This window comes from Centrocercus urophasianus, unplaced genomic scaffold (genome assembly GCF_019232065.1).
Source record: "Centrocercus urophasianus isolate 14NV4802_14NV808 unplaced genomic scaffold, USGS_Curo_1.0 seq_73, whole genome shotgun sequence".
Classification (NCBI taxonomy): Eukaryota; Metazoa; Chordata; class Aves; order Galliformes; family Phasianidae; genus Centrocercus; species Centrocercus urophasianus.
Window position 1 is genome coordinate 6903207 of NW_024885344.1, and position 25211 is coordinate 6928417.

A 25211-nucleotide genomic window follows, 5' to 3' on the forward strand; every position below is an offset into this window, starting at 1 on the left:
TCAAGTCAAAGCAAGTTTATTGGTGAGAGATCGGTTTGGGCACTATCAGATTGAAAACTTTTCTCCTTCTGAGTACCTTGAAGAAATAAACAGGACACAAAGGCGGGACGACAACTACAACCGAAATGCTGAAGAGAAGGGAAGGCCTTGCTAAGGGCAGGGCCCCAGAGAAGTACCGCACGTACACATGAGCTGCAGGGCAGCTTGTGCCTGCTCACAGCACTTCTGACACTTCTGGAAAGGGGACAGAGCTGTTTACAGGAAACCATTTGTTCCAGGGGCTGCCACTCCCCGCCCCCGGCGACGTCCCCTTCCCACCCCACCTTTCATCGCAGCTTATTTTGCTCCCGGGCAGCGGTCAGAGAGCCCATCCAGCCTGGAATTTGAAACCAAGCGTCTCAGACAGCACGGCTGGGGCAAATGGTGCCACCATCAATTTTGGAACTCGGTTTCAGGGAGTTTTGATTCTATTTGTACAGGAGCTAATGAGTAGCTTGGGACGTGAACAGCAACCCCAGGGCATAATTGTGAGAGCCCGATGATAGATTCTCGGTCCCCTGCTCTAATTATACAGGCAAAATTGGAATGGGAATGAGAATAGACAAGAACAGAATTTCAGGTCCCCCGTCAGATTAATGGTATCATTTTCCCAAGCACCGACACCTTTTGAGGATTAGCAAAGAAGGCAACAATCACCTCCACCAGGAAAGAAAAAGACTTTAAAAAGAAGTATAAAAATGAAGTAGCCGAGCCTCCGCATGAGGAAAGCTGTGCCTGGAGCTGTCACTGCAAGAGCAGCGATCACCAAGCAACCGTTCCATACAGTAAAACCATAAGGCACTAATCACATTCTGCTCGTTACAATCATCACATGACTGAAAATTGACATTCATAAATTAAAAAAAAAAACAACAAACAAATCACTGTACATGTTAAAAAGGCAATTTTCCCATTAAAAACAGTACCCACTTCCCAGTTTCAAGAATTTTCCTGCCCCTGGCTCCCACGTGGCATCACCATTCAATTAGGCTGAGTGTTTGATCAAAGTTCTGCTGGTTAACACATATCTACCACACAAACATCCCAAGGCAAAAGCAGAAGACAATTTGTTGAGAACTTATTCAGTGATCCCATGAATACCACCATCAGGTGTCAGAGGTGTCAGTCAGCCATCCTGCTGGCTGCAGTACTGCAAAATGCTCAAATTCTCCCATCCTAACTGCAGCCACATGATTTTAGAGCTCACCTGCATCTAAACTCCCACATACAACTCAACTTCAAACTCTGGAGTATAAGCTCCCTTATGCAGCCACATGGAGAGACAACTGCATTTGCTTCTTGTACTGCACCATGAGGAAGCTTCAGTCCCAGTCTGGAAGCTCTTGTCTGAGAGCAGCCAGGTCTCTTAAATTCATCCAATTTATCCCTTGTTGGAGTTGAAAGCAGCTGCCCCATAAGGACACAATCAGCGACACTCGCTTCCTTCAGAGGGGCACTGCACAATCCCATTTTGGTCAGTATTGATCAAAGTACAAAACACAACCTGGTAGTGAAAGTATTTGTGTCCCATCACTGATCCCCAAAGCCGTTGGAAGTTCCTTCAGAGGCAAAGGATCTGTTAAGGCTTTTTCTCAGAGATCACTGTAAATTATTACCTAAATATTGCACACTGTTTGTCTGCTTAAATATTAAAAAAACAAAATCTCATTTCCCAGAGATTAGTAGTAATATTATTAATAAAAAATGCTAAAAAATAAAATAAAATATGGAGTTAACCTCTCCATGCAAATCTGCTGGAATATGAGACAGTTATTAGCCAGGGACAACAGAGGTCCATTTGTGCAGAGATTTAGCAACAAGATTTTTGAAACAAATGGACAGCACAAATTCCAAATATTTTTGCCCTTTCTAAAAGCTACAGTGATTGTAAATTGAAACTACCCATGAAATACACTGTATGCTTTCGCCAGCACAACAAAGCATCGAAATTCATTGCGAGACAGCCTCTCTAATGTCAGTTTCAAACGCCTGACCTGTAGTCAGGACATCTAGAAATAAATAAGGGGATAGCAGTGAGAGCACCCAACAGCAGATCCGAAGTGACTGCTGGCATGGAGAAGCCTGGTCAGCTGGGACAACCCACCAGCCCTGCGGATTGCCCAGCTCTGAGCAGCAGCTCCATGATGCGGATGGTCTCAGGACAGGTATTTGGTACTGTGATACTGAGCTCGCAAAGGCAGGCGAAGCACAGCTCACAGAGTCATTTTGAACTAGTCCAAACCTGGAAGATGTAACCAATAAGTCTCCCAGGAATCTGATTAGTATCCCAGCCATCAGGTCCAGGCAACAGTCCTTCTGGAGGAAAGCAGAAGTCACTCAGCCAGCATCCGCAGGCGCCGCTCGTGCAGAAGCAGTCTGATCTCCCTCACTATTAATGGTGAAATGAACAGGATGGTTGAACTCGTCTGTGGAAAGAAGCATATTCAGGACAGTCAGCACAGAGCAACAATAGCCACAGCCATCCTGCAATCCAGAGTGTGCTCAAGGGCTCCACTGAGAGATTCGGGCTAAAAGCCACTGCAACAAAATGCGCAGAAGTCAAAGTGCCCGAGTTTGCAAGGAGGCTGCTACGACTTCAGCTATCGTGGTTTTCCTTCCAGGAAGAAGCTGAGCCCTTCACCTCCTCAACAGCCTTCCTCCCAGCTTTCTCTGCTAGTTACCCATCAACTTCCATTGTCAGCAGAGATACAGAGACAATCCCTGCCACTTCCAGTAGGAAACGAACAGCATTCAACACTGTGGCAATGCTGAGGAGATCAGGGTTTGAACCGTCCCCTCTCCCGGTGCTGTATCAGGACAGGGCATTTTAATTTTAGTTTCAAGAGCCTCGTCGCTCGTCTCACTAACCTTCAAGGGCTGACAAACGAGCAGCTCTCTGAAAACATTAGGAATTGCATAGCATGGAGATGAATGAGGAAAGTGTCCTGCCTTGGAAGTCAGACAGGCCAAATGAACTTTGGGAAATGCATACAGGTATTTTTAGGTAAGTATTTTCGTACGTCTGCCAAAATCCCCATTCCTGTTGAGCAATGTGACTTTAAAGGATCCAGAATGAACCCAGCTGATTTACAAACCCTGAGGCAAAGGCACACCACAGACCATTCTGATAACTGCATCAGAGCCTGCAGCTACTACACAAGTACACTGCAGGTCCAGGTCACCGTGTTTCAGTTCTCATAAAAACTTTCCATTACAAATTGAATAAAAAAGGGGGGCTTTCTTACCATAAGAATGAAAAAATAGAAAACCCACATCCATCCCAGGTTCTCTTGGATCAAAGACACTAGATACTGAAAGAGAAGAGGAGAAAATGATTCAAATTGGGAAGATAAGCATGACATTCAGACATTACTCTTTCAGAATTTGTGGGCTGTTAACACGCCATAAAGAGCTGATCACAAAACCTTCCAGCTGATCTCTTCCTGTCAAGATAGATGACTCAGGACAGCAGCCTTTCTGTGTAAAATCCCATCTCAGCAAAGCAGAGACATCATCCTGAAGCTTTACAGTAACTCACAGCAGCACAGAGACAGAAATGAACTACAGCTTCAAGGGTGACAAATTGACTCCGCTGAATACAGGGTTTTTGCGCAGAACACCAGGACATAAGTGGATGTAAGTACTCTCAGAAGAGCTAAAAGCTCTAGAATGGCTTATAAATTAGGACACATTTTTAAGAGCCGTGCAACTACTAACTACTTAACTCTTCATCAGAGGCAAGGCACTTGAGACTACAGTCTGTTCTGAACTGCATCCTTCTTCTACAGGACTATACAGTGTGTAAAAGAAAATGTATTTCCTATTAGCAGATTTATACTCAATTGCTGCACAAGGGCTTCCCCTCTTCACCACATATTAGCACAAAGCAGGATGTGAGTTTCCAACACGTTCATTTTGCATTTGCTGTTACTCACACATCCCCAGAATGACATCATGCTTGTCTCTGCTGAAATAAACGCCATGTTAGAATGGGAGGCAGGTGGAATTTTTCAGAACTAAAGGCCCAATTTTTGTGACGACGTAAGTTCCAATGGTATGTGTGGGGGAAGACAAACACTGAAGACAATGTGTAAGAAAACTGAGTGCAGCAGTGCACTTCAATACACCCACCAGGCACTTGTAATTTTCCATGCTTAATGGAGCTAAGTGGCATCTTTCCTATGAGACAGAACGATTGCATTCATCCGGCAATAAATGACAAGTACAAATCCAAATCCCTTCAGAGAAAAGAAGCTTGCACGCCTTGCCTAAACCATCGGTATTTCACCAGCACTACAGAATGCCTGGAATAGAACTGGCTCCGATCCTCCTGCTAAGTCCTCCCATCCCAAAGCACCACTGTATTCTCCCACAAAGTTAACGCTTGTATTTGAGAAGTAAAAATGCCCCCAGTGGGCACTCTGTCTGCTTCCTCTTCTGCAGCAGTCTGCTCTTCAGGCCCCTGGCAGCAGGCTGTAAGGACTATGAAAAGTAAGTGGTGCCAGATTTACAGGGTGTAAGAGACATTTGCAAATAAGAGCAAAAGTGAAATTGCTTTGTAAACACTGTAACATTCATAATGCGTGTTCTAATTTTATTCAGTCCTGTAGATAAAGTTTTCTGTAAGCAAAGATTTGGCTATTACCTTTGAGCAAAAATCCCAAGCAAACTTCAAAACATTTTATTCTCCCTCTTTGTGAATCTGACCTTTTCTTGCTTTTTTCCAGTTTGGGGTATGAATGTCTCAGACTCACTGGATTTATGAAATTGCTATAACGATAGGGCTAGAAATACTTAGTCTGGTTCTTAGTTAAACTTCAGCCACTGGATCACAGAACACATTCTCATGGTTGTTTGTTAAACAAATACCATACATACACACATACCCCCACACTCCATGCACAGAGGAGTGAGCTAGCATCTGTAACCACAACAGACCCTCCGCCTCATTCCCATTGCTCGTTTTCCTTTGTAGCCTCACCTGGCCCACTGCAGCACCAATGCTGCCAGTTCCATCCACAATCCCCGTGACCGTTGCCAAAGCTTCACTGCTGCCTCTCACCAAATCCTGGCGCCCCAGGTCAGCAGAAATCGCAGAGCTGATCATGTTAGAAGGGCCACCAATGAAAAATCCTGAAATAGCCAAGAAAACAGGCTTGGTGCAAACCAAGTAAGGGGATGGATTCTCAACAGAACGTCTTCAAAACGCAGATTCCAACAGGCACATCTCGGGAGAAAGATTAATTCTAGGACCAGTGATCACAGACTAACTGCAGGTAGAAGTTGACCCGCACAGATGAGGAATACAGTTCTGACACACCTGGAGTATGCACACACAAATTGTCAGCAAGCACATCTTCATTCAACAGCACAAGCTAGGTAATCAGATGTGGCACACTGCAAGGAGTCGGGATGCAACAGACTGAAAAAGCTACTGATTAACAGCGTGCATACACAAACCCTCAACATGAAGTACACACAGCACAGGTATGTCCCCCATGCTACAGCCTCATCATCCCAGGGTTGGTGGAAAGATGGAAGAAAAAATCTCCATGGGACAGCAAGTTCTGAGTAGGAGTGTTTGAAAAGAAGGGCTCTATTCATGCAGGCTGATCTTAATTCCATAACACAACATCATACATCTGGTACACAAAAAGCTTGTGACCCTTCACAGAACACAGGGCATTCGGGGTCCTGGCAAACACCCTCAAAGCTGAACTGCAGTTCACTGCCAGATATTTTGGTAGAAATCCAGCTCCATCATATTGAGCCAAGGCAGACTGCTATAATTCCAGTCCACTCTTCCATGTAGTATATATTCCATACTTCCCTCTGTTAGGCTATTTTTCTACAGGTATATTCCAAAACTAACATAATTTGAGCCTCATATTTTATTCTTTCTACAAAGCTAGTAGAGATGACGGCACATTACCAGTACTTAAGCCTGATTTTTCCACAATGTAATATGTGTGTAATACATACACACATTATAAATGTGTAACAATGTCTATTGACATAACAGTGGCATTTTAGATCATACCTGTAATTGCCATGATCACAGCATTGATAGGTTTGCTATTAGGAGAACCTGAAGGAGAAAGAAAGGTTAAGTCTTAAGTAAAACAAATGAACTTGAAAACATCATTTATTTATGCCTTTACAGGAACAGCATTATTAGGTACACGTAGCTTCTTTTCCATCACAATTCCTCAGTGCTTCTCAGACATTCTTTTCCCCAAAACCTCAGTTCCAGGCACTATCTGAACTCCTTACTCACTACCACAACCTTGGGCCCCCACATGACAAAGTTACCGCATGTAAGACAAGTTGCAGCCCTATTGATATTTTCTCAGTCCATTATCGTTCTTATGTGCAACACACATTTCCATCAGTTTGGCTGATAGAAACGTAATTATCACTGCAATAACTTTGTGTTGCAAGTCTGAGACTTCTGCATATCTTGCTCAACTGTACTTTTTGAGTTGAGCACCAGACACCTGGACTTTTGGCTGCTCGCTCTGCTATCTAGTACAAGCTTCAAACCTCTTCAGCAATAATACTGTATTTGCTTCTAACTCACTTTTGACAGTAATGAGGTAGCAAAAGTTCTGGCAAAACTCCACCAAACGCAATCTTTGCTATCTAATGCTTATACATCACTGCCTTTAATTTGAGACCATTTGAGCAAGCCAGCATTCCTCTGGAAAGGTATGACTAGCTCTAGCAGTGATTTTTGTCCACAGACCTCAAAGTGCTCTATAATAGCTGGCCTGCAATGCCACTTCATTTTAGAGGAAAATACAAAGGAATGAAATGACATAAAAGTGAGTCAAAGCACTCTGGAGCCACTGAAGAATATATCTCAAGGTACAAATCCAGTGCTCTTAGAAGAGCTTCATAGATGCTTCACTGAAATGAGATCTGCCTCTATCCATTTTCCTGACAGAGTTTTTCTAATAGCCAGCCACCAAGAGATGGATCTACTATAAAGGAGGCAGGAACTCTTGTAGCATTTTAGCACTTTCAGAAAAGTAAGAAGTAAAGCCTAAGGGTTTCTACCTTTTTGTAGTATATACATATATATTTGTCAGCACAGATCTTCCCCAGATTCTCTTTCCTCTTACTACAGAGACATGCCTTACATTTCCTGCTCTGCCAGTTGTGGTTTTGATACAGTGACAATGCCAGAAACCTCACTGACACCAGAGAGGGAATAGTACCACATAGGGAAATCCAACCACTCAGAAAATTCTGTTCCATCTCATTAATCAGACAATGGATTTCTTCCTCTGCAGTGCCACACATGAAGTAAAATACACCAAAAGGCACCATCCTGGCTCAGGAGCAGCTTCAAGAGCAGAAAACATAATTAGAACAGGGTGCACACTGTTTTTCCCTAAGAAGCACCAAATGAACGTCCATCATTATGCAAACAAACCATACTCACGGCTGTATCCAAAGAGAGAGCCTACAGCAAAGAGCAGGCTGATTGCTAGCACTGGGGCCCTCTTTTGTAGCACGTCAGAAATCAAGCCCTGGATAGTTCCACCTGCAAAACCATAAATCATCATCAGGCTTAGAATGCTAACACTTGAACAAAACCAAGTTGTTTCACTGAGTGCAGTGGTCTCTTGCCTTCTGATTAACGTGCATTTTCTCTACAGTCCAGAAGGGTATGCCTCCTGCCCTTACACCTCAGATGCAGAGACAACAGTACACCTAACTGGCCCAAAAAGAGCAGGGAAAACGACTCATGCTGCTTTCTCAAGAATTTGTTACTTTTTTTCTTCCCCCTCAGGCAACTAGCCAGCGTTCCTGCTTTCCTTTTCCTTCCCCTATAGCAGCAAACACAGCTCTGAACGTGAGCAAGCTTAACATTGTGGCTGATTAGCTTAACTGGAAGTGCAGTTCTTTTTCACAAGGCAAGTATTAAGCACCCAGGCGGCTCACGTTCCCTGCTGTCTCACCTACTTAGGGTAGACGCAGCTAATTGCAACAAATGTTGCTAGCTGACACAAATCACCTTATGCATCACCTCTGCCTTCATAGGAACTCCTATGCTGGTAAGAACTACAGTGTTTGAAAAAGCCTAACTTAGAAAAGGCCAGAGAGGCAGAAAAACTGACACTGAAAGGACCCAAACAAGGATGAATGCTCTAGGAAAGCAAACTGGACTAGGTAATAAAGCAAGAAATTGAACACAGGAGTGTGGAAGCCTAATCACAGACGGTAGATTCTTTATTCTGGAGGGCTAGAGGTAAATTTGGCAGTCAGCAGAAAAAAATACCATTCCATTTTATCTCACTGAAGATAACAGAGCTGTGCCTGCTCTATTGAGCTTTGTGCTGAATCTGTTCTTATCCATACAGGACAGAAGGTGTAATACAGCACTTCACAGCACAGACCTCACCTCTCCCTCAAGGGTTCCTGTCAGAAAGGAAGCATCAAGCCGTTGGGATGCTGTTTTTTGTGCCTGGCACTTTTCAGAAAATCCAAGCAAATAAAGAAAAATACCTGCTGGGGGTAGTGTCCAAGAACACAATAGCATCCTCTAAATCATATGTGAACAATCTGGGAGGCTAATATACTCTGCATTTTATAAAATGGCCAAGCACACACATACATAAAAAGCCTATTTGTATATTCACCAAACAGTTAGATTGCAATGAATGTGACTGCTCTGAGCTGCATTTTCTGTCTTTCATTTTCAAACACTAGCAGGGCAGATGCAGAAGATGTCACCATTCCCTTGCTCACTCACCTATGATTCCTCCCACATCATACCAGATGGAAAGCTGGTCAGCTTCTGCTTCTTTCCATCCAAAGTTGTTGCTGAGGTAGAAGGGCAGCCAGAAGAAGAATGAGTAATTCACCAGCTTCAGGCAGGCATAGGCCAAAGAATACTGGAACAAAGAGTGGGGCAGAAAGCAGTTAGCACTTGAGAAAAGTAAAAAGCATTTCTGCTTCTTCCCAGAAAGCTCTGCACCTCGCAGAAGCTTTCAGGGGAAGTGCTTCTGCATTTCATATAAGACGACAGCATCATGAAAGCTTAATGCTGAACATCAAAGGGAACCCAGGAACTCAAAAATCACTGTCAAGAAGGTTATTTTCTTTTCACTAAATGCAATGGGTTAAAATACTTCCAGTGCAATCTTGAGAGGAACTGACACAAGCCTTAAAAAAAAGAACAGGAAAAAAAAAAAAAAAAAAGGGAAATTCAATATTTAATTCGCCTTCTAAGGAGAAGGGAATTAACCATATGACATGAAACAAGCTTGACATTTAGTCACCTGCACATACTGCTGAGCAAAATTATGTGAAGTAGTTCCTCCATGCTACTTTTTGTTCTTCAGAAGGCTCCTGCCTACAGCACCAGGAGAGATAAAGTTTCATTCATAACCACCAGGTAAATATTCCAGGACAGGTTTATTCCAGGAAAGGTTTGGCCAAAGCTAAGCCTCCACACACAGCAGCTGAGTCAAGCTTTTGCTTTTGGCTGCTGAGCTCAACTTCTCCTTAGCCAACAGGAAATCTCATTCTGTAGATCTTTCCTATGTGGAACAGGATCTTTCTCTGGGATCACTGGCCCAGCACGCAGCAGGATGAGGCACGCTATTTCTGTAACACCTCCTGATTTACACTGACACAACAGTTTAAGGGATCCACATTGGAAGAGGTAAATGAGGATGAAGGTGGAAAAAATTACCTGCTCAGATCACAGCTTTTGAGAACATATGTGCTCAAATGTTAAAAAGCAGATTATTCTAACACAAAATCAGCTCTTCTGAAATTCTCTCAATACATCATTATTACCAGCTCTGCTCTTTAACAGGACACAAACCAACTTTTATCACATACGTATGCGACAGAGTTATGTCTGTGACTGTGAAGAAGCACGCTGTACAGAGGTATTTATTACAACATGCTTAGAAACTGTCAAATAGATTGACAAATTTGACACTGAATTTCTGGAGGTCCAAGGCAAAACTGTCTATGCTGAAACTCTTCCAAGCACATGACTCAGCAGCAGAAGAAAGGAATTACAGAAAAGCAAGTGAAATCTTTGTAGGATTTTAACAGATCTCTGGAGGTTCTCTCAGCATTTGTTTTCTCACTCACTGATCTGACACAGAACTCTGACATAAGATAAAACTCAGAGGTGTTTGCACTGCTGGGTTAACACATAGAATGTGCTCTCAAAATCCCAAGCACAGAAGCAACATCAGTTATAGAGTACTTCCTTATGTTCTGGTCAATGGAAAACCATTGCTAAGAAATAAAGGTTCTTTTTCTACCATCCCATTGTTAGCACCACCAAAATCAAGCCACAGTTTATATGGCATTCAGCCATATTAGGCAGGAACTCAAGAGGACTACATTTTCTTTTGCCATCCCTCAGTCAAGGTCTTACCAATGGAACCATGGCTACATAAACACTGATAACCATCCACCCACTCCTTCTAGATCTTGTGTTGCCTTAATCACAACAGCCAACTGCTTAGCCTCTTAATAAGGGTGCTTGACAATATCACCCTTTCAGTAGTTCTACTGCATGATCAAATCCAAATGGTTCACACTTATTACTGAGTCAGCCACTCTATCCACTTCACTGCACTGACTCTAGTGTTCAGAGGGCACAGAGTTCACCTGCACAGAAAACTAACATGATTTTTAATGGCTGTTTCATTTTTTCAGCTGGATCAAATTCATGAATTGTGCAATACTGCTGATGCAGAAGTACAAGTTCTCATGCAGGGGACAGGATGAGGACATGGGGAAATTGCATCACCATGCCTTGTTTCCAGCCATCTTTTTAAAAATACCTACTTTGGCTCATTACATCACCATCACATTGACTAAGGCTTTTTCAGGCCAACCTTCTGTTCCAAAGCAACTAAAAAAAGCACAGCCGAATATCAGCATCACAGAGTTTAGTGTAATGCTCTGCTAGCAGTAAGAATTCAACCAGTTACCTCAGCAAGAAAGGTAGCTTATTCATTGCCTCCCTTCTAATTGACCAGCAAAAAGGGCAGGATCTCCATAGCCCTAGTTGGCTCACCGTGTTCACTAAATGAAGCAGCAGTCCAATGGGAAGAGCAACACGCAACCCCATATCAGGACATCATTGCAATGCATGCAAACAGAGATAATTACCCCAATCCCAAGATTTTAACAGGATAAGTCATCAAATGTCGGCAACTGAAACACACAGTCTATAAATCAACAATCACATCAACAAGAGCAGACAACACAAAAAGCCACATTTATATTTAAAAAATAAGAAGCCAGATCCCACTCAAGAATCCGCGTTCTCACCAGTACTACACCTGGAAGACAACAAGCCTGGAAAAAGCCGATGGCCTTTGGCTGGCTGTCAGTATCAGCTGCTTGAATGGAGTAATTGCCATCATCGTCATCTGCATCATCATCGCCCATTAAAGGTCTGTTGGCATCTTCCTCAACCTTGCCTTCTTCATCTGCTCCAAGCTCAGGAAGGCCTAAGTTATACAAGGGATATGCAACAGGAACAATGGACCACAGACTGTTCACGCTCTCCCCAGTTCAAGCTACGCTCTGTTCTTTTAAGTAGTTTTCTCTTTGAGAAGTTCCCTTGACCTCCCATACCTCCATCTTCTTTGGCTTAGAAACATTTCTAGATGGTGTTCTTCAATGTCAACAGGTTCTAGCCTTTGTCTTCTAGCGCTCTTGCAAGTATTCTGTCTGATCCTGGTGTTGACTTTGTCTGCTCTGAGTGTCTGGCCATTAGTTTGAAGATATACCAAATTAATGCATTTCTTTCCTTACTTGGTGGTTGGAATCCTTTCACCTGGCTCCTGGTTACCACCTCCACAGTGCACGGAGGCTGAGTGTACCACCACCTACACTGACAGCTGCTGCTTGTTAATGCCTCCTCTGGAATGGAGTGCTTAGGAACTGCACTGAGCTTTCAGGGCTGCTGAACACTTTTATGCAGACTCTTTTTGTGCTACCAACTTTATAGCCATTACAGGCATCTGGGAAACCTCCTCCATGTCCCTGTCAAAGCCTGAAGAGTCTTTTGTTTTCCTGTTATACTCTGACTTGTCTACCATCTTCTTGAAGAAGGACTGTATCCTGCCTGAGAGCTGTTTAACTGGCTACTGGAAGCCTACATACTGAAAGCACTTTCCCTTCCTAACATATGGCTAAGGCTTGCCACAGTTCTTTTTCCTACAGTAGCCCACCAACAGTTTGCTTACCATTTCTTAAAAAAACTATTGGTTTCCCAGGTGAACAAAAACTCAGAATTAGGCATACCCTAAATGGAAGGATTAGAGGTAGGCTGTTACATCTTGTTTTTTAAAAATTTCCAGACTCTATACAGATGTTGCATAATGACATTCAGTGTGATTTTGGTAAGAGCATTTTACATATTAAAGTGCAACACCATTTTGTAAGAATCCTGAGGATTAGTGCTGTCAGAACAAGCAGCACTTTTAGTACTACATGGAAAGCTACAAATCAACTCCCCATGAAAGAACTGAAATACTACAGCCCTCTGCTACTTACCCACTTCCTTTGGTGAAGTCAGGAGCCCACAGAAGACGATTACTCCTCCAGCAAACTGGACTGAGGCAGTCACCAAGAAGGCATACTGAAGATAAACAAAACAGACATCATTTTTAAAAGGCTTTCAGTCACATGGGTTTCTTTGATCAACGAGGATCTCTCTACATCCTGACCTTATCAGAGGGCAAATATAGCTACAACAACTCACATTACATCCATAAAACTTGGAAACAAGTGATCTCCACATCTTCTGAACAAATTTGGTTCTATCTAGGTGACGGAGGAAGGAGCTCACACAACACAATTGCAGATCTAGCTACACTGGTAGGCACTGCTTGAAGCAGTGGCAAATACCAAATTCAGACCAGCTTGCTCAGGGGAGTCTGTTCAATTGGGTCTCAAAACCCTCCAAAAGCAGACTCCCCAGGCTCAGGGACCTTCCTCCAGTACTTAAGTGATTTCACAGTGAAATGTTTTCCCAAATTCCAGCTGACACGTTCCTTGATTCACTTTATAGCCACTGGTTTTTGGTCTCTTACTGTGCAACCCAGAAAAGAATATGACCCTGATTTTCACCAATCTCCATACAAGCATTGAAAGGCTACTATTTGGTGCCCAATAAGGTTTCTCTTCTCAGCCCTGTTTGTCCATGCACGTCGTGTGCTCCAACATGCCTTGGTTCCCTGTGTTCCCTGCCTGGCATATTACAGCAATATAAAGCACCCCTGGCCTCTTCCCAGGAAGAAGCTGTACCTCTGTATCTGTCAAAACTACACCACTACTTAGCAGCAATGAACTCACTTTAGTGAGAACCTGTGATGGACGTGATTCGAAGAGTATTTTAAGCCACTTGGATCAGAAGAGAATACACTACAGCATTAATGCTCTTCAAAAACACCAACCACATTGCCAAGAAATCTCAGGTTCACTCCTCCCAAGTCTGAAGGTTTAGGAAAGGAATAACATTCTGTTCTGCCCCCTGCTTCCTACCATAGAATTACAGAAGATGAAACTGAATGTTCAGATAAGAAGAAAAATATTCCTTTTATTTGTCAAGACAAGAAACTGACTCTGCATAACCCAATCAGACATGCAGGCCTAGCTAGAAGCCAGACAGCAATACCTACCTCGTAGCCATACTTGAGAACGCAGGAGGCAAGGAACGCCCCAAGGATATTTCCCACAGATGCACAGGCACTCCAGAGGCCAAACACAAAACCTCTCCTGCAGAAATGAAAGAGAATTTGGAGGGGAGGATGCAGGAGAGGTGATACTAGGAGCAAGACAGACAGACAACATTAGAATGAACTTTAATTTACTTATAAAGTTACAACATTCTCTCGCCTGCTCCAAAGAGAATCAAAGGTCTCTTACAGCAAAAAAAAAAACATAGAGCAACTTGGGGGCACCAAATAAATAAGCAAGAAATGTTTTGTCCTGAAACACTCACATTACAGCAGAGATAAACTGGCTTACAAGCTATGGCTACAAGTGTGCCCCAGTCAAGACTCAACACTCAGATAAGTCACTCTCCATATGAACTCTTTAGTGATAAGTGGTCAGAACCAGGTAATCCAGCATCAAGACAAATTGAATTCAGCCACTTTGCACTACAAAACTTTTCAAGTTTGCCCTTGTGTCTTTAGCACACACAAACGTGTTCATACCAAACTGTTCCATGGCTCCAGAAGAGATAACAGAAGTAGGGCATGCCACACAACTTTAATTCTGACCGAAATGTTGGCAAAAGAGAGTTGTGTTGGCAAAACAGAGTTGTGCCCTTTTGGTTTGAAACTTCCAGCTCAGCCAGCTACTCAGCAGGTCAGAGAAGTGAGTCACTGAAGAAATCTCAGCTTACCCAGCTTTTCCAAACCAATTGCCCATGACAGCAACCACACAGGGCCAACCAGTGGACTGCAGCAAGCCGTTCACAACCCAGAGACAGCAGTAGAACCACTTGTTGTAGAAATGCAACCACTCTGTGAGTGTGCCAAAGAAGAATACCTAGGGAAGAATAAGAAGAATTAGTAAGAGGTAATAATAAAACAGAAAAGAAACCACGAGGCTACTCTTGGAAGCTGAGAGCGAGAAGTAAAGGCAATTCAGGGGGAAGGTTCCCGGCAGAGCCCAGGCCAGAGGCAGGCGTGGTATTGTTTGAGAAATGGCTCAGAGCTAACAGCACCCTCTGCTGAGCCACCACAGCACCAACTCTGGAGCCCAAACAGCTCAGGAGAGAAAAACATCTTTTTAGCACTTCCAAGACTTATTTTTGTAAACAACTCAGTCATAGCCAAAGAAAGAGACAAATACTTTCAATAACAATGCTAAAAACCCAACGGCCTCTTGATTTCTTACTGTACTGACATCTGAAACCACAGTTCTCCATGCAAACACAAAGCCTCCAGTAGCTCTTTATCTTTGCAAAAATTAACATAAATATTACAGCCAGGTTTCAAATTGCCACAAGCCCTAATCCAAACTAGCCAAAATAAACACACTGTGTTGGATGCATGTCTGCCTGTGATCACGTGCTTGCAGAATGCAACGGCCCACAGAGGGCTTCATAGCTGAAGGGTAAATCAAAAGCACTCTGCACAGTTTACATTGCTTCAGTTGCTAGAAAACCACAAAGAGATAAAACTGATGCCCGCTCATCTGCAATGGCTTGAACTCAAAGAATGGTTTTGTTTTATGCAGTCATTCATTTTTGACGTACGCCCTGTTGTCAATTACAAACTAAGCACATGACTGCTTAGTACTGTTAGCATGCCCTTTAAGGATGGCAGCAAGGATTGCATTCGCAGGCAAAAAAATTGATGCCAACACACGTGTGTTTGGAATACTGTTATAACACCAAGTGGTCCCCAAAAGTCCAAGCACACTGATCTCGTTCAAAAGCTATTTGTCAAGTCTCTAAACAGTGCCTCAAACATAGGAAATTCCTTCTGACACAGCATCCATAAATAGATATTTCAGGAAGAGCTGAGTCATCCAGTAAGTGCACTGAGACCACTGAGGTACAGCTAGAGCTCAAGGCATGGTTCACACAGAAATAGTCTCTTCTCCTAAAATAGATCCCTATCCAGATCCCCTTACAGAGGTATTTCTAAATCGCACCAGTACATTCTGACTTACCACCAGAGCAGATGAACACATGCCAAAAGACAAAACCCAACGTAAATTCAGGCGGTCTCCAACAATGCCACTCACAAAGAGACCCTGAGAACAAAACACAGCAACAAATAAATCCACAAAATGAGCACTTGTGATCTGCAAGAATTAAAATGAAGTAGAAGGGGCAAGCTGATCCCAATGTTTCTGTATCAGCTTACAGGTTGGTTCTAGCCACTTCTTCTGCCACCAAAAATCATACAATTGCTCAGGTTGGAAAAGACCTTAAAGATCATCAAGTCCAACCACAATCCATCCATACTACCCTAACAACTACCACTAAATCACGTCCCTGAGCACCACATCCAAACGGTTTTGAAACACATCCAGAGATGGTGACTCAACCACCTCCCTGGGGAGCCTATTCCAGTGCTTAACAACCCTTTCTGTAAAGAAGTTTTTTCTGATACCCAAACTAAACCTCCCCTGGTGCAACTTGAGGCCATTTCCCCTCATCCTGTCACCTGTCAGCAGTGACAAGAGAACAACTCCAACCCCACTGCAATCACCTTTCTGGTATTTGAAGAGAGCTGTTTTCCTAAGTTGTTCATTCAATTTCTTACATTTAAAAATTTCAACAGAGTTTTTGGAGAGCTCAATCTACCCCCTCCCACTCACTCGTGAAAGGGGTATAAGAAATGCTGAAGTGACAGTTACTTCTCTTGCACTTGTCAACAACCACGTTCACAAGGGACACAGGCATAGATGGAATGAACACAACCAAAGAAAAAAAAACTGCTCCTGAACCAAGCTTTTTCACTGCATTAGTGCTAGGCAAGTCCAGGAAGGTCCTGTCCAAATGTAGGTGCATCAGATTTAACCAAAGCTCAGCACCACTGAGTTAGTTTTACTCACCACAGCATAGGAAAACAAAAAAATAGTGTCCAATGTTCCCAAGAAGAGAGTTGCTTCTTCTGCATTTGGAAATAGATGGTTGCTGTTCCATAGCTACAGAGAGAAAATTGCAACAGGTAAACATGGAGAAGCACAACCCATTACATTCATTTTGATGCAAACCCCAACTCCAAAGCAGAAGAGCATCTGTCCCTAGCAACTTCCTATTCTTCCAACACTTTAATTAACAAATTAAGAACAATTCTCACATTCTTCACTGCAGAAAATGCCCACTGTCATTTTGTTTCACTTCTAAATGACATAACAGCACGCCAAGTGAGAAATGCAACTTCCACCTGGATCAAGACAAATGACTGGAAAACAAACTCTGCTTCTAACGAGCACACAACTGTTAGACAGTTTCTTACATGCAAACACTGATGAGTATCTTAATGAATAATACAATAAAGGCATATTCTGTTTTATGTGCAGTGCCTCTCCTGTAGCTATCTGTCTTCTTTACATGAATAATTCCCTTAAAGCCTTTGTGGCAGCAATCATAATTAGGCATGACAGACCACAAACAGAAAAGTGAGAACACAAAAGGAAGGCAGGGAAGAAACAGACTAGATAGAAACTATGCACAGTGAACTTCAGTTGCTAATTCTTTCATTTTTGTGTTAACCTGTATTCAGTATGATCAAACAAAGGAAAAGGTTCAATTGTCTCCAAACTAACATTAGAGACATCACTGGAAAAAAGCAAGCTTTGAGGATGACTTGAAGAATGAATAAAGTTTATTAGGACAATGCTTCCCCCACATTTTACCCCCATTAGAAAAACAAGCAAACAATCCAAACCTGGCCTACAAATGCAACTAACTCAACTATGGTCAGTTTTTGCTTCTGTCTCCCCAGAGGAGCATCTTATCCAGGCAGCACCAATTACACATCTGCTTAGTTTAAGAGACTTAACTTTGATATGGCCAACCAACACAGCTTCTGCTTAAGTCTCATGTGTCAAAGAAAACTAATAAAACCCTTGAAAAACATTTGCCACTTGAAGCCACCAACACCTACTTATAGCAGGATAGCTCAACTTTTAACAGATTCCTGGAATTCCACAAGCTACTAAGTGTCCTAGAAAGAGAAGAGAATCAAATCTCCTGTCACTAGGTTTAAATTCATTATAAAACCCCTAGAGGACTTACAAATCTATAAAGGCTGAAAAGTACAGATCTAATAAAATCATGGTATGGTCACCAGCACCAGAAAGCCAGAGCCAGGACATTAAAGCACTGTAACCCCACTCACTGCTCTCTTGTGTTGCCTTTGGCACTTCAAAACAGGTTCTTTCCTTATCCCTCCCTTACCTTCTCTGTTCTGCTATATCAGCAGGGAAGGTGTCCCAATCTCCATCAGAACACCAACTTCCTAACAAATTTTTCTCTGGGAACCATTAGAAAAGAGTTCAACACCAGCTGGTGATCCAGAAAACTACAGTTCAGAAATCTGAAGTTCCCACACATATTCAGAGAAGCAACCCTGACAGAAAGAAATAAAAGAGCCTCTTCAGCACCACAACCCAAGCACACTGGAAGTTACTCATCTTTCTTTGCACCTGCTAGTTACCTCATTTGGCCGGAGCTCAAAGGTTGTGCTGTTTAGGCAGGATGGAGTCCACTGGCTTGAAATGCTGACTTTGACATTACTGAATGTCTTTCTGGAAGCATGGAGCAAGGAATAACTGCCAGAAAAAAACACAAGCACAGGTTGGCCAAATCTTCTCTGCAAATCATGTGGGAAAGAGTAAGACTCAAAATTCAGACATATGCTCTGAGTAACAGAGAACTGACATTTTAGAGATCACTGGTAGCAACAGGAACCATAAAATCATGGGCAGATACTGATTTTAAAGAGGAAGAATCTGCCTTGTGTACCCACCCAGGCCAGCCTTTCTGCCATGGCTTGAGTTCCTGGCAGTCAGTCTCACCTTTGGCGAGGGCTCTGCTGGTGGCTGGATTCCCCAAGGGCACAGCACACTTCACTTTGCTATCACACGATTCCCAGACTGGCTGTTACTATTGACTTTTGAGTTTGTTTTCAAGGCTCAGAGCCAAAATTAAGAGTACTTCCCTACTTTTGCTCTCCTTCTTCAGACAAGCTCTGTACCTCCCCCAAATTCAGTGAAACGAACACCTCTCTGCAGAAAGACACTCAGCCTACCTGAAGAAGGTCAGCAGGAACACAATAATATGATGGTGAGTGCAATGGGACACCAGGCCTCTGTTTGCAGGCTGTCTCCGCGAGCTTCCAGGCACAGCCATGGCCCTGCTCCTGCCTCAGCAGCAAAGTTTGGCCGGTGCTTATGTCATTTTGTCTTCTTGCTTAAAGAGAAACAGGTGGGAAGGGAGAACAGAAGAACGGATACGAATTAAAATACAGGTATAAAATACAGTGCTACAAGATATGGTTTAGTAGCTTGTGGCAGCAGCGCTAATAGGAGGACTTACAGGTCATTTCCAACCTTGTAATTCTATGATTCTATGATTCTCTTCCCATGTCAATGATCACTGTGCACTATTTACGTATTTGGTAGACTACAGGGTGGTCATACATCATACCTAAGTTGCTCTGAAAGTAATGCCTCCTATTTATTTCCATGGAAACTACAACAGACACAAAGAACACAAGGACACTATTTGATCGAGAAAATTGTCAGCAGCAACGTTATTTTTCAGCATAGTCACCATTATTAGCTGTGCAATTTCACCATCGATGAACAAATGCCTACACATTGTGCTCATAAAGACCTGCACTTGTGGAGGTGACCTACTGTTTCACAGCTGCTATGATGGTCTTGCAGCTAGGAAATTGTTACCCATGCAGTTCACCTTCCACTGGTCTGAATGCATGGAAGGCAAAAGGCCTACATTAGGACTACACAGTAAGTGTGGTAGGACCGTCCAGCCAAGACTGGCAATGTGCTCCACAGACTTCAAATTGGCCCCTGTGCTGCAAGAGAAAGATTGTCTTCTTCTCAGGCCTGACTCTGGAAGCTTAAGCCTTCACCTTAGTCAGCATTGTGGTGTAGTTATCAGAGTTGATGGTCTGTCTGGGTTCCAGAAAATCCAGAAGAATCACCCTTTTCCTATCCCATAAGACAGCGCACATCACTTTATCCACTGAGGGCTGTGTCTTGAACTTTTCCTTCAATGAGGAATTTGTATGTCATCACTCCTTGGACTGTTGTTTTGACTCCAGCTCACAGTGGTGACACCACATCTCATCACCGGTAAGGATGTGATCCAGAAAAGTGTCACCTTCAGCCTCATATTGGTTCAATAGGTCCTGACAAACTTGCACGTGCTGCTCTTTCTGTTCCCACATCAGCATTCATTGGACCTACTTTGTGCAAACTTTGCAATATGCCATCGTTGTCGCTGTCATTTCCAATGCACTGAAGCCGATATTCAGCTCTGTACACCATTCCCTGGTCACAATCCGCCAATTCATGTGGATGAGCTGACGGAGACATCCGTGGTGCAACAGCTGTGCATAGCAGTCTGGAATGCTACTTGTCCTTCATGTCACTGCTGAAACGCACCACCCACAGCCTCTCTGTGCTCACATCCACTGTTTGGTCTGCACAAGTGTTCAGCAAGCACCGATGAATGTCAGTGAGTGCCATTTTTTTCCAGCAGCCCTCTGCTGCTCCTCTCTCTCTCCTGCATGCTGCAGCAGATAACAGAGGTCTCCAGAGGACAGCAACACATGTCCAACACTGAGGGAGAAGTTCCTTCCCCGCACAACCTCCCTGCATTGAGATTTATTGCTATCCTTGTGCCAGCACACACAGACACAGATCTGCTTGCCTGTAGGGCTGAGTACTGGATCTGATCTCCATCTTTGTATAGAATCATAGAATCATTAAGGTTACAAAGGACCATTGAGATCACCCAGTCCAACCACCATCCCATCACCCCATGCCCACTGCCCACGTCCCTCAGTGCCACATCCACCCGGCTCTGGAACACCTCCAGGACGGTGACTGCACCACCTCCCTGGGCAGCCTGTGCCACTGCAGCAGCGTTCTTTCCGAGAAGAAATGTTCCCTTACACCCAACCCGAACGCCCCCAGGCTTCAACGTAAATCCATTCCCCGCCCAGCCGCCATTCACCGGACAGAAGCCGGGCGCGGCTCCGCAGCCCCACGTACCCCACCGCCGCGGCGCTCAGGAAGTGGCGGCTCGGGCGGCTCTTCCGGCGGTGGCGGCCCACGGGCACGGCGGGACTTGTAGTCCGGGAGTCCGCTCAGCGCCCGCCCCGGGGAGGCTCCCAGGGGTCCCGCCTCGCAGCCGGCGTGGAGGGAAAGAGAGGGGAAGGGAGGGGAAGGGAAGGGAACAGCGCCGCCCCCAAGCCGAGGGGTGGAGGAAGAGGAAGAACAAGGGCCGGGACTACGTTTCCCACCGGCCCCGGGGCGTCGGGGCGGGGTATAAAGCGGCGCTACCTGGCCGGCAGGTGAGCCGTACAGGTGGGGCGGCTCTTGGCCGGGTCGCGGCTGCCCCTGCAGGTGCGGGCAGCCCCGGGTCGGGGCGCGCTCCCTCACCCCGTGCTCTCCCCTCATTCCAGGCCCGGGCTGCGGGATGCCGTTCTCCAGCTCCAGTTCCAGCACGGACGATGCCTTCGATTACCTCTTTAAGATCATCCTGATCGGGGATTCCAACGTGGGGAAGACGTGCGTGGTGCACCGCTTCAAGACGGGGCAGTTCTACGAGAAGCAGCAGAACACCATCGGAGTGGACTTCACCGTGCGCTCGATGGATATCGACGGCAAGAAAGTGAAGGTGGGTGATGGGAGCGGGCTGGGAGGCGCCTCGGGGCGGGACTGCGGCCGTGCCTCCATTACCGCGTAGCGAGCGCGGCTCCGGGGGGACCCCAGATGAAGGGGGATGTAAGAAAGAAAGGGACGGGGTTTTTAGTGGGGTCTGCTGCGATAAGACGTGGAGAAATGGTTTCAAACGAAAAGAGGGGAGATCTAGATTGGGCATAAGGAAGTGGAGTTTTATGGTAAGCATAGCGAGGCACTGGAGGAGGTGATCCAGACAGGTGGTGGATGCCCCATCCCTGGAGACACTCAAGGTCAGTCTGGATGAGGCTCTGAGCACCCTGATGTAGCTGTGGGTTTCCCTGTTCATTGCAGGGGAGTTGGACTAGATGGGCTGTAAGAGTCCCATCCAACTCAAACGATCCCATGGAAGGTCAGGTAGCAGACTCCTTCCCTCTGCCTAGCCCTGCAGCAGGTTCATCTGCTTTTCCCCTTCCTATTTGAAAGCTGCCACGCTCCTTATCTCTCAGCCCACTTGTGGGAATGTTGGTCTATTTACAATGCCAGCGTTAATCTAACAGATTGCTCTTTAGTCTGTGTAGGTTGTCTGTATGCATACAAATATCTCTTCAGATCATAGAATCATCATAGAATCATAGAATGGACTGGGCTGAAAAGGACCACAATGATCATCTAGTTTCACCCCCCCCTGCTATGTGCAGGGTTGCCAACGAGCAGACCAGGCTGCCCTGAGTCATGTCCAGCATGGATCTACTGGTCTTCACATCTTGAATCCTTTCTCTTGCAGATCCAAGTGTGGGACACAGCTGGTCAAGAGCGCTTCCGGACAATAACCCAGTCCTATTACAGGAGTGCTCATGGAGCCATCCTTGCCTATGACCTTACTAGGAGGTCCACATTTGAGTCTATTCCTCACTGGATTCATGAAGTTGAAAAGTATGGTGCTGCAAACTTGGTCATGATGTTAATTGGTAGGAATCTGAATTTAAATATTACATTATATAGCTTTTGTAATAGATGTGTAAAATCCCCCTCACCTCCCTCCTGCTGCTTAAAGCATCTATGAACCTATGAATTAAAAGGGAGTATGTTTTAATTAAAATAATGAAAATATATATTAGTTCGATTTCAGACAAAAAGAAAGTCACAGCCTGACCCTGGCATGACCAGACCCGTTGCAGGCACTGAAATCTCTTCACACATTCCTTTCCTGCTGGAATAATGCAAGGAACTTGCTAGTAGCTTAGCAAGCAAACACAGCCCTATTGATGTTAGAATGGCAGTAAACCTGACCCTGTGCTCCTGATGTGCAGGAAGGCAGCAGTGTGATAATTCAAAATGAAGAGGGATGCACAAAGCAACACAACTCCTCCTTCTCGTTTTTCCTCCCTGTTCTTGTGATAATGCCTTCCGTTGCTCTGTAATGTGACTCTGACTGGGTAGGACTGTATGCGGCTTCTGCAAAGCACTAAGAATCTGTTTGCATTTCTCTTCCTCCTTCATTCCGCTAGCATTCAAGAAACTTCGCCTATCGCGGAAAGGAATGAGTAGAAACTGCTGAGGTTGGAGATTAGAGGAAGCGGGATGGTTCTTCTTTCCCTTTGGGCTTCAGATTGTTATTGTTCTTTCCCTCCCCCAAGGAAAAAGCTGCAAATGAGAGCCCTGACGTGCTGAAGTGATAGAGCCTTTATCTACTTTCCACTGCTTCTGCCTTTTCCACTGCAGCACAGTGCTGAGAGCAATGCACGCAGCCCCAGCCGCCCAAACTGGCTTTTGAGGGTAGGCAGCACTGAGCCCTGGAGGCAGCAGGCATGGGATTTAAGCTGCTGCTGTTGCCTCTAGCAAACTGTGTGCTTCTGGTGTTGTGGTTGTTCCTGTTTGTTTCCTTAGAGGGAGAACAACAAATTCTGACCTGCTTATGGGTTGGGAGGAGGAAGGAAGGAAGGAAGGAAGGAAGGAAGGAAGGAAGGAAGAAAGAGAGGCGGGGAGGGAGAGGGGAGAACCACAACAACCCACAAACCTTGGTGATAGGGTTTTTCTAACTCTTCTAATGACTGCAAAAAACAAGATTTATTAGTGTGTATGGTGGGGTCTTTTTTTGTTTATTTTTTTCTCTTAAACTCTGAAATGAGTAACAATCAAGCTTTTGTCAAAGAGCTGGTGTGGTAGTTTCTTCTGGTGCTATTTTACTTACCTTAGCAGGAAACACTGAATTAGTTGTAGCCATTTTCTACACCTTTCCAGTGGGACAGTTAAAAGTTTTCAGCCTTTCACATCTGGAACTGAAGGAGGAAAACACCTGGCACTGGAGGAGGAAAGGGCCAGGGCAGGGTGGTTTTAAGATGGCAAACAAACATCAATAAAGCAGCTTTGGGGGCTTGTGCTCCACTGATAATATTTGTTCCCTTTTGGAAAAGCTAGATGTGACTTACAGGGGAAGGGCAGCTGGGTTATACATACTGTGGTGTCGAGATCTGCACATGATGAAGGGTTGTCTTGGAGCTAAGAAGGTAGATTTAAGCCAGGCACTGCACGTACCAGGACTGGTACTGCAACTATTTGAAACACCTCAAATAAAATACCTTTGTATATTTATAACTTCTATCAGATTATGATTGTTGTTTTGAATAGTTTTCATCTATGTGCTTTCAAAGAATCCTTTGGCTCTGCTATCTAGAGCAAATAACTAGATACCCACTGTTTTTCGTGGGTCTTCTTTTCTTAAACTCATTTGATGAGCTATGTTTTTGATCGATGTGATTCTGACATGCTCACATCTTGCTTTTCAGCAATTAGTTTCCACTGTAATTCTGTTATTTAACAAAACTGAAGTAATGCATTGGACTTAAAGGAAACAAAAGTGTGAGAGATTAAATTATCAGGTTATCTATTTGCCTTCCTTTTAAGGGAACAAATCGGACTCAGTGGATAAGCGACAAGTCCTGTTTGAAGATGCCTGCACGCTGGCTGAGAAGCACGGGCTCCTAGCTGTGTTGGAGACATCAGCAAAAGAAGCTCAAAACATTGAAGAGGTGTTTGTGCTGATGGCTAAGGAGCTGATAGCCCGAAACACCTTGCAGCTTCATGGAGAGAGTCCTCCAAACAGCGTCTATCTTGAGTCCAGGCCAGTGATTGCCAGTCCAAGTGCAGAGAAGACCCAGTGCCTTTGTTGAATGCTCTTTTCAGGAACAAAAAGTTGGAAGTCATCATTTTTCTGAGGCTATGTTTGATCTCAGTTTAATTCAGATGACGAAAGTTTGCTACATGGCCTCGAGCCATCTCTCATGTTTCTACCTTGCAGTTTGGTGTGTAAATATCCTCAGAGATCACTGTTGCTGTTGGCAGCACAGGTTGCTTTGAGCATAGCAACTGCTACCTTAATGTGAACTTGTAAGCTGAGACAGCTCAGGAAGCTGCCAGCCTTAACCAAAGAGAACTGTTTAAAAAAAAAGAGAGGAAAAAAAAAAAAAAAGCCTTTAACTATATCTTTAAGACACTTTTCTGGCTATGTCAGGAGATAAATTTGCACTAGAGCTTGCACTGAGTTGATTCTTCTGAGATGCGCCGTCTGTTGCAGTACAAGCTCTTCACCTTAAGATGTCTGATGCACTCGGACAGCACTAACCCACTTCTGCCTTACGTTTCATTTAGGGGAGGGCCTGATGTGAGGCACGGAGCCACCCGTGCTGAGCTATTAAATACCAACATTTGTAAGAGGGTGCAATTTCACAGCTGTGTGGTTTTCTCACCAGGCAAACCTGGAGTCATCC

The 25211-nt window shown here is 44.3% G+C and overlaps 2 protein-coding genes across 5 annotated transcripts; one reads left to right on the forward strand and one right to left on the reverse strand.

The window, feature by feature from the left end:
- On the reverse strand, window positions 1-21409 carry SLC37A3 (solute carrier family 37 member 3). 4 transcript variants are annotated; one of them, XM_042837873.1, is made up of 15 exons: window positions 21287-21409; window positions 18819-18979; window positions 18225-18339; window positions 16615-16707; window positions 15724-15807; window positions 14447-14592; window positions 13716-13812; window positions 12589-12673; window positions 11356-11537; window positions 8801-8942; window positions 7487-7588; window positions 6080-6127; window positions 5021-5172; window positions 3285-3350; window positions 1-2465 (listed from the first exon to the last, which is right to left on the reverse strand). In XM_042837873.1, the coding sequence occupies exons 2-15, from the start codon at window positions 18917-18919 to the stop codon at window positions 2373-2375; spliced, it is 1506 nt and encodes a 501-aa protein (XP_042693807.1). In that variant the 5' UTR covers window positions 18920-18979; window positions 21287-21409; the 3' UTR covers window positions 1-2372. The 4 variants fall into 4 exon arrangements, with proteins under 4 accessions (XP_042693807.1, XP_042693806.1, XP_042693808.1 ...); XM_042837872.1 differs by lacking the exon at window positions 21287-21409 and adding an exon at window positions 20812-20884; XM_042837874.1 differs by lacking the exon at window positions 21287-21409 and adding an exon at window positions 20812-20883 and having other exon boundaries at window positions 18819-18975.
- On the forward strand, window positions 21025-24975 carry RAB19 (RAB19, member RAS oncogene family). Its single transcript, XM_042837877.1, has 4 exons — window positions 21025-21113; window positions 21225-21439; window positions 22229-22412; window positions 24349-24975. The coding sequence occupies exons 2-4, from the start codon at window positions 21239-21241 to the stop codon at window positions 24612-24614; spliced, it is 651 nt and encodes a 216-aa protein (XP_042693811.1). The 5' UTR covers window positions 21025-21113; window positions 21225-21238; the 3' UTR covers window positions 24615-24975.
- Window positions 24976-25211: the final 236 nt, after the last annotated feature.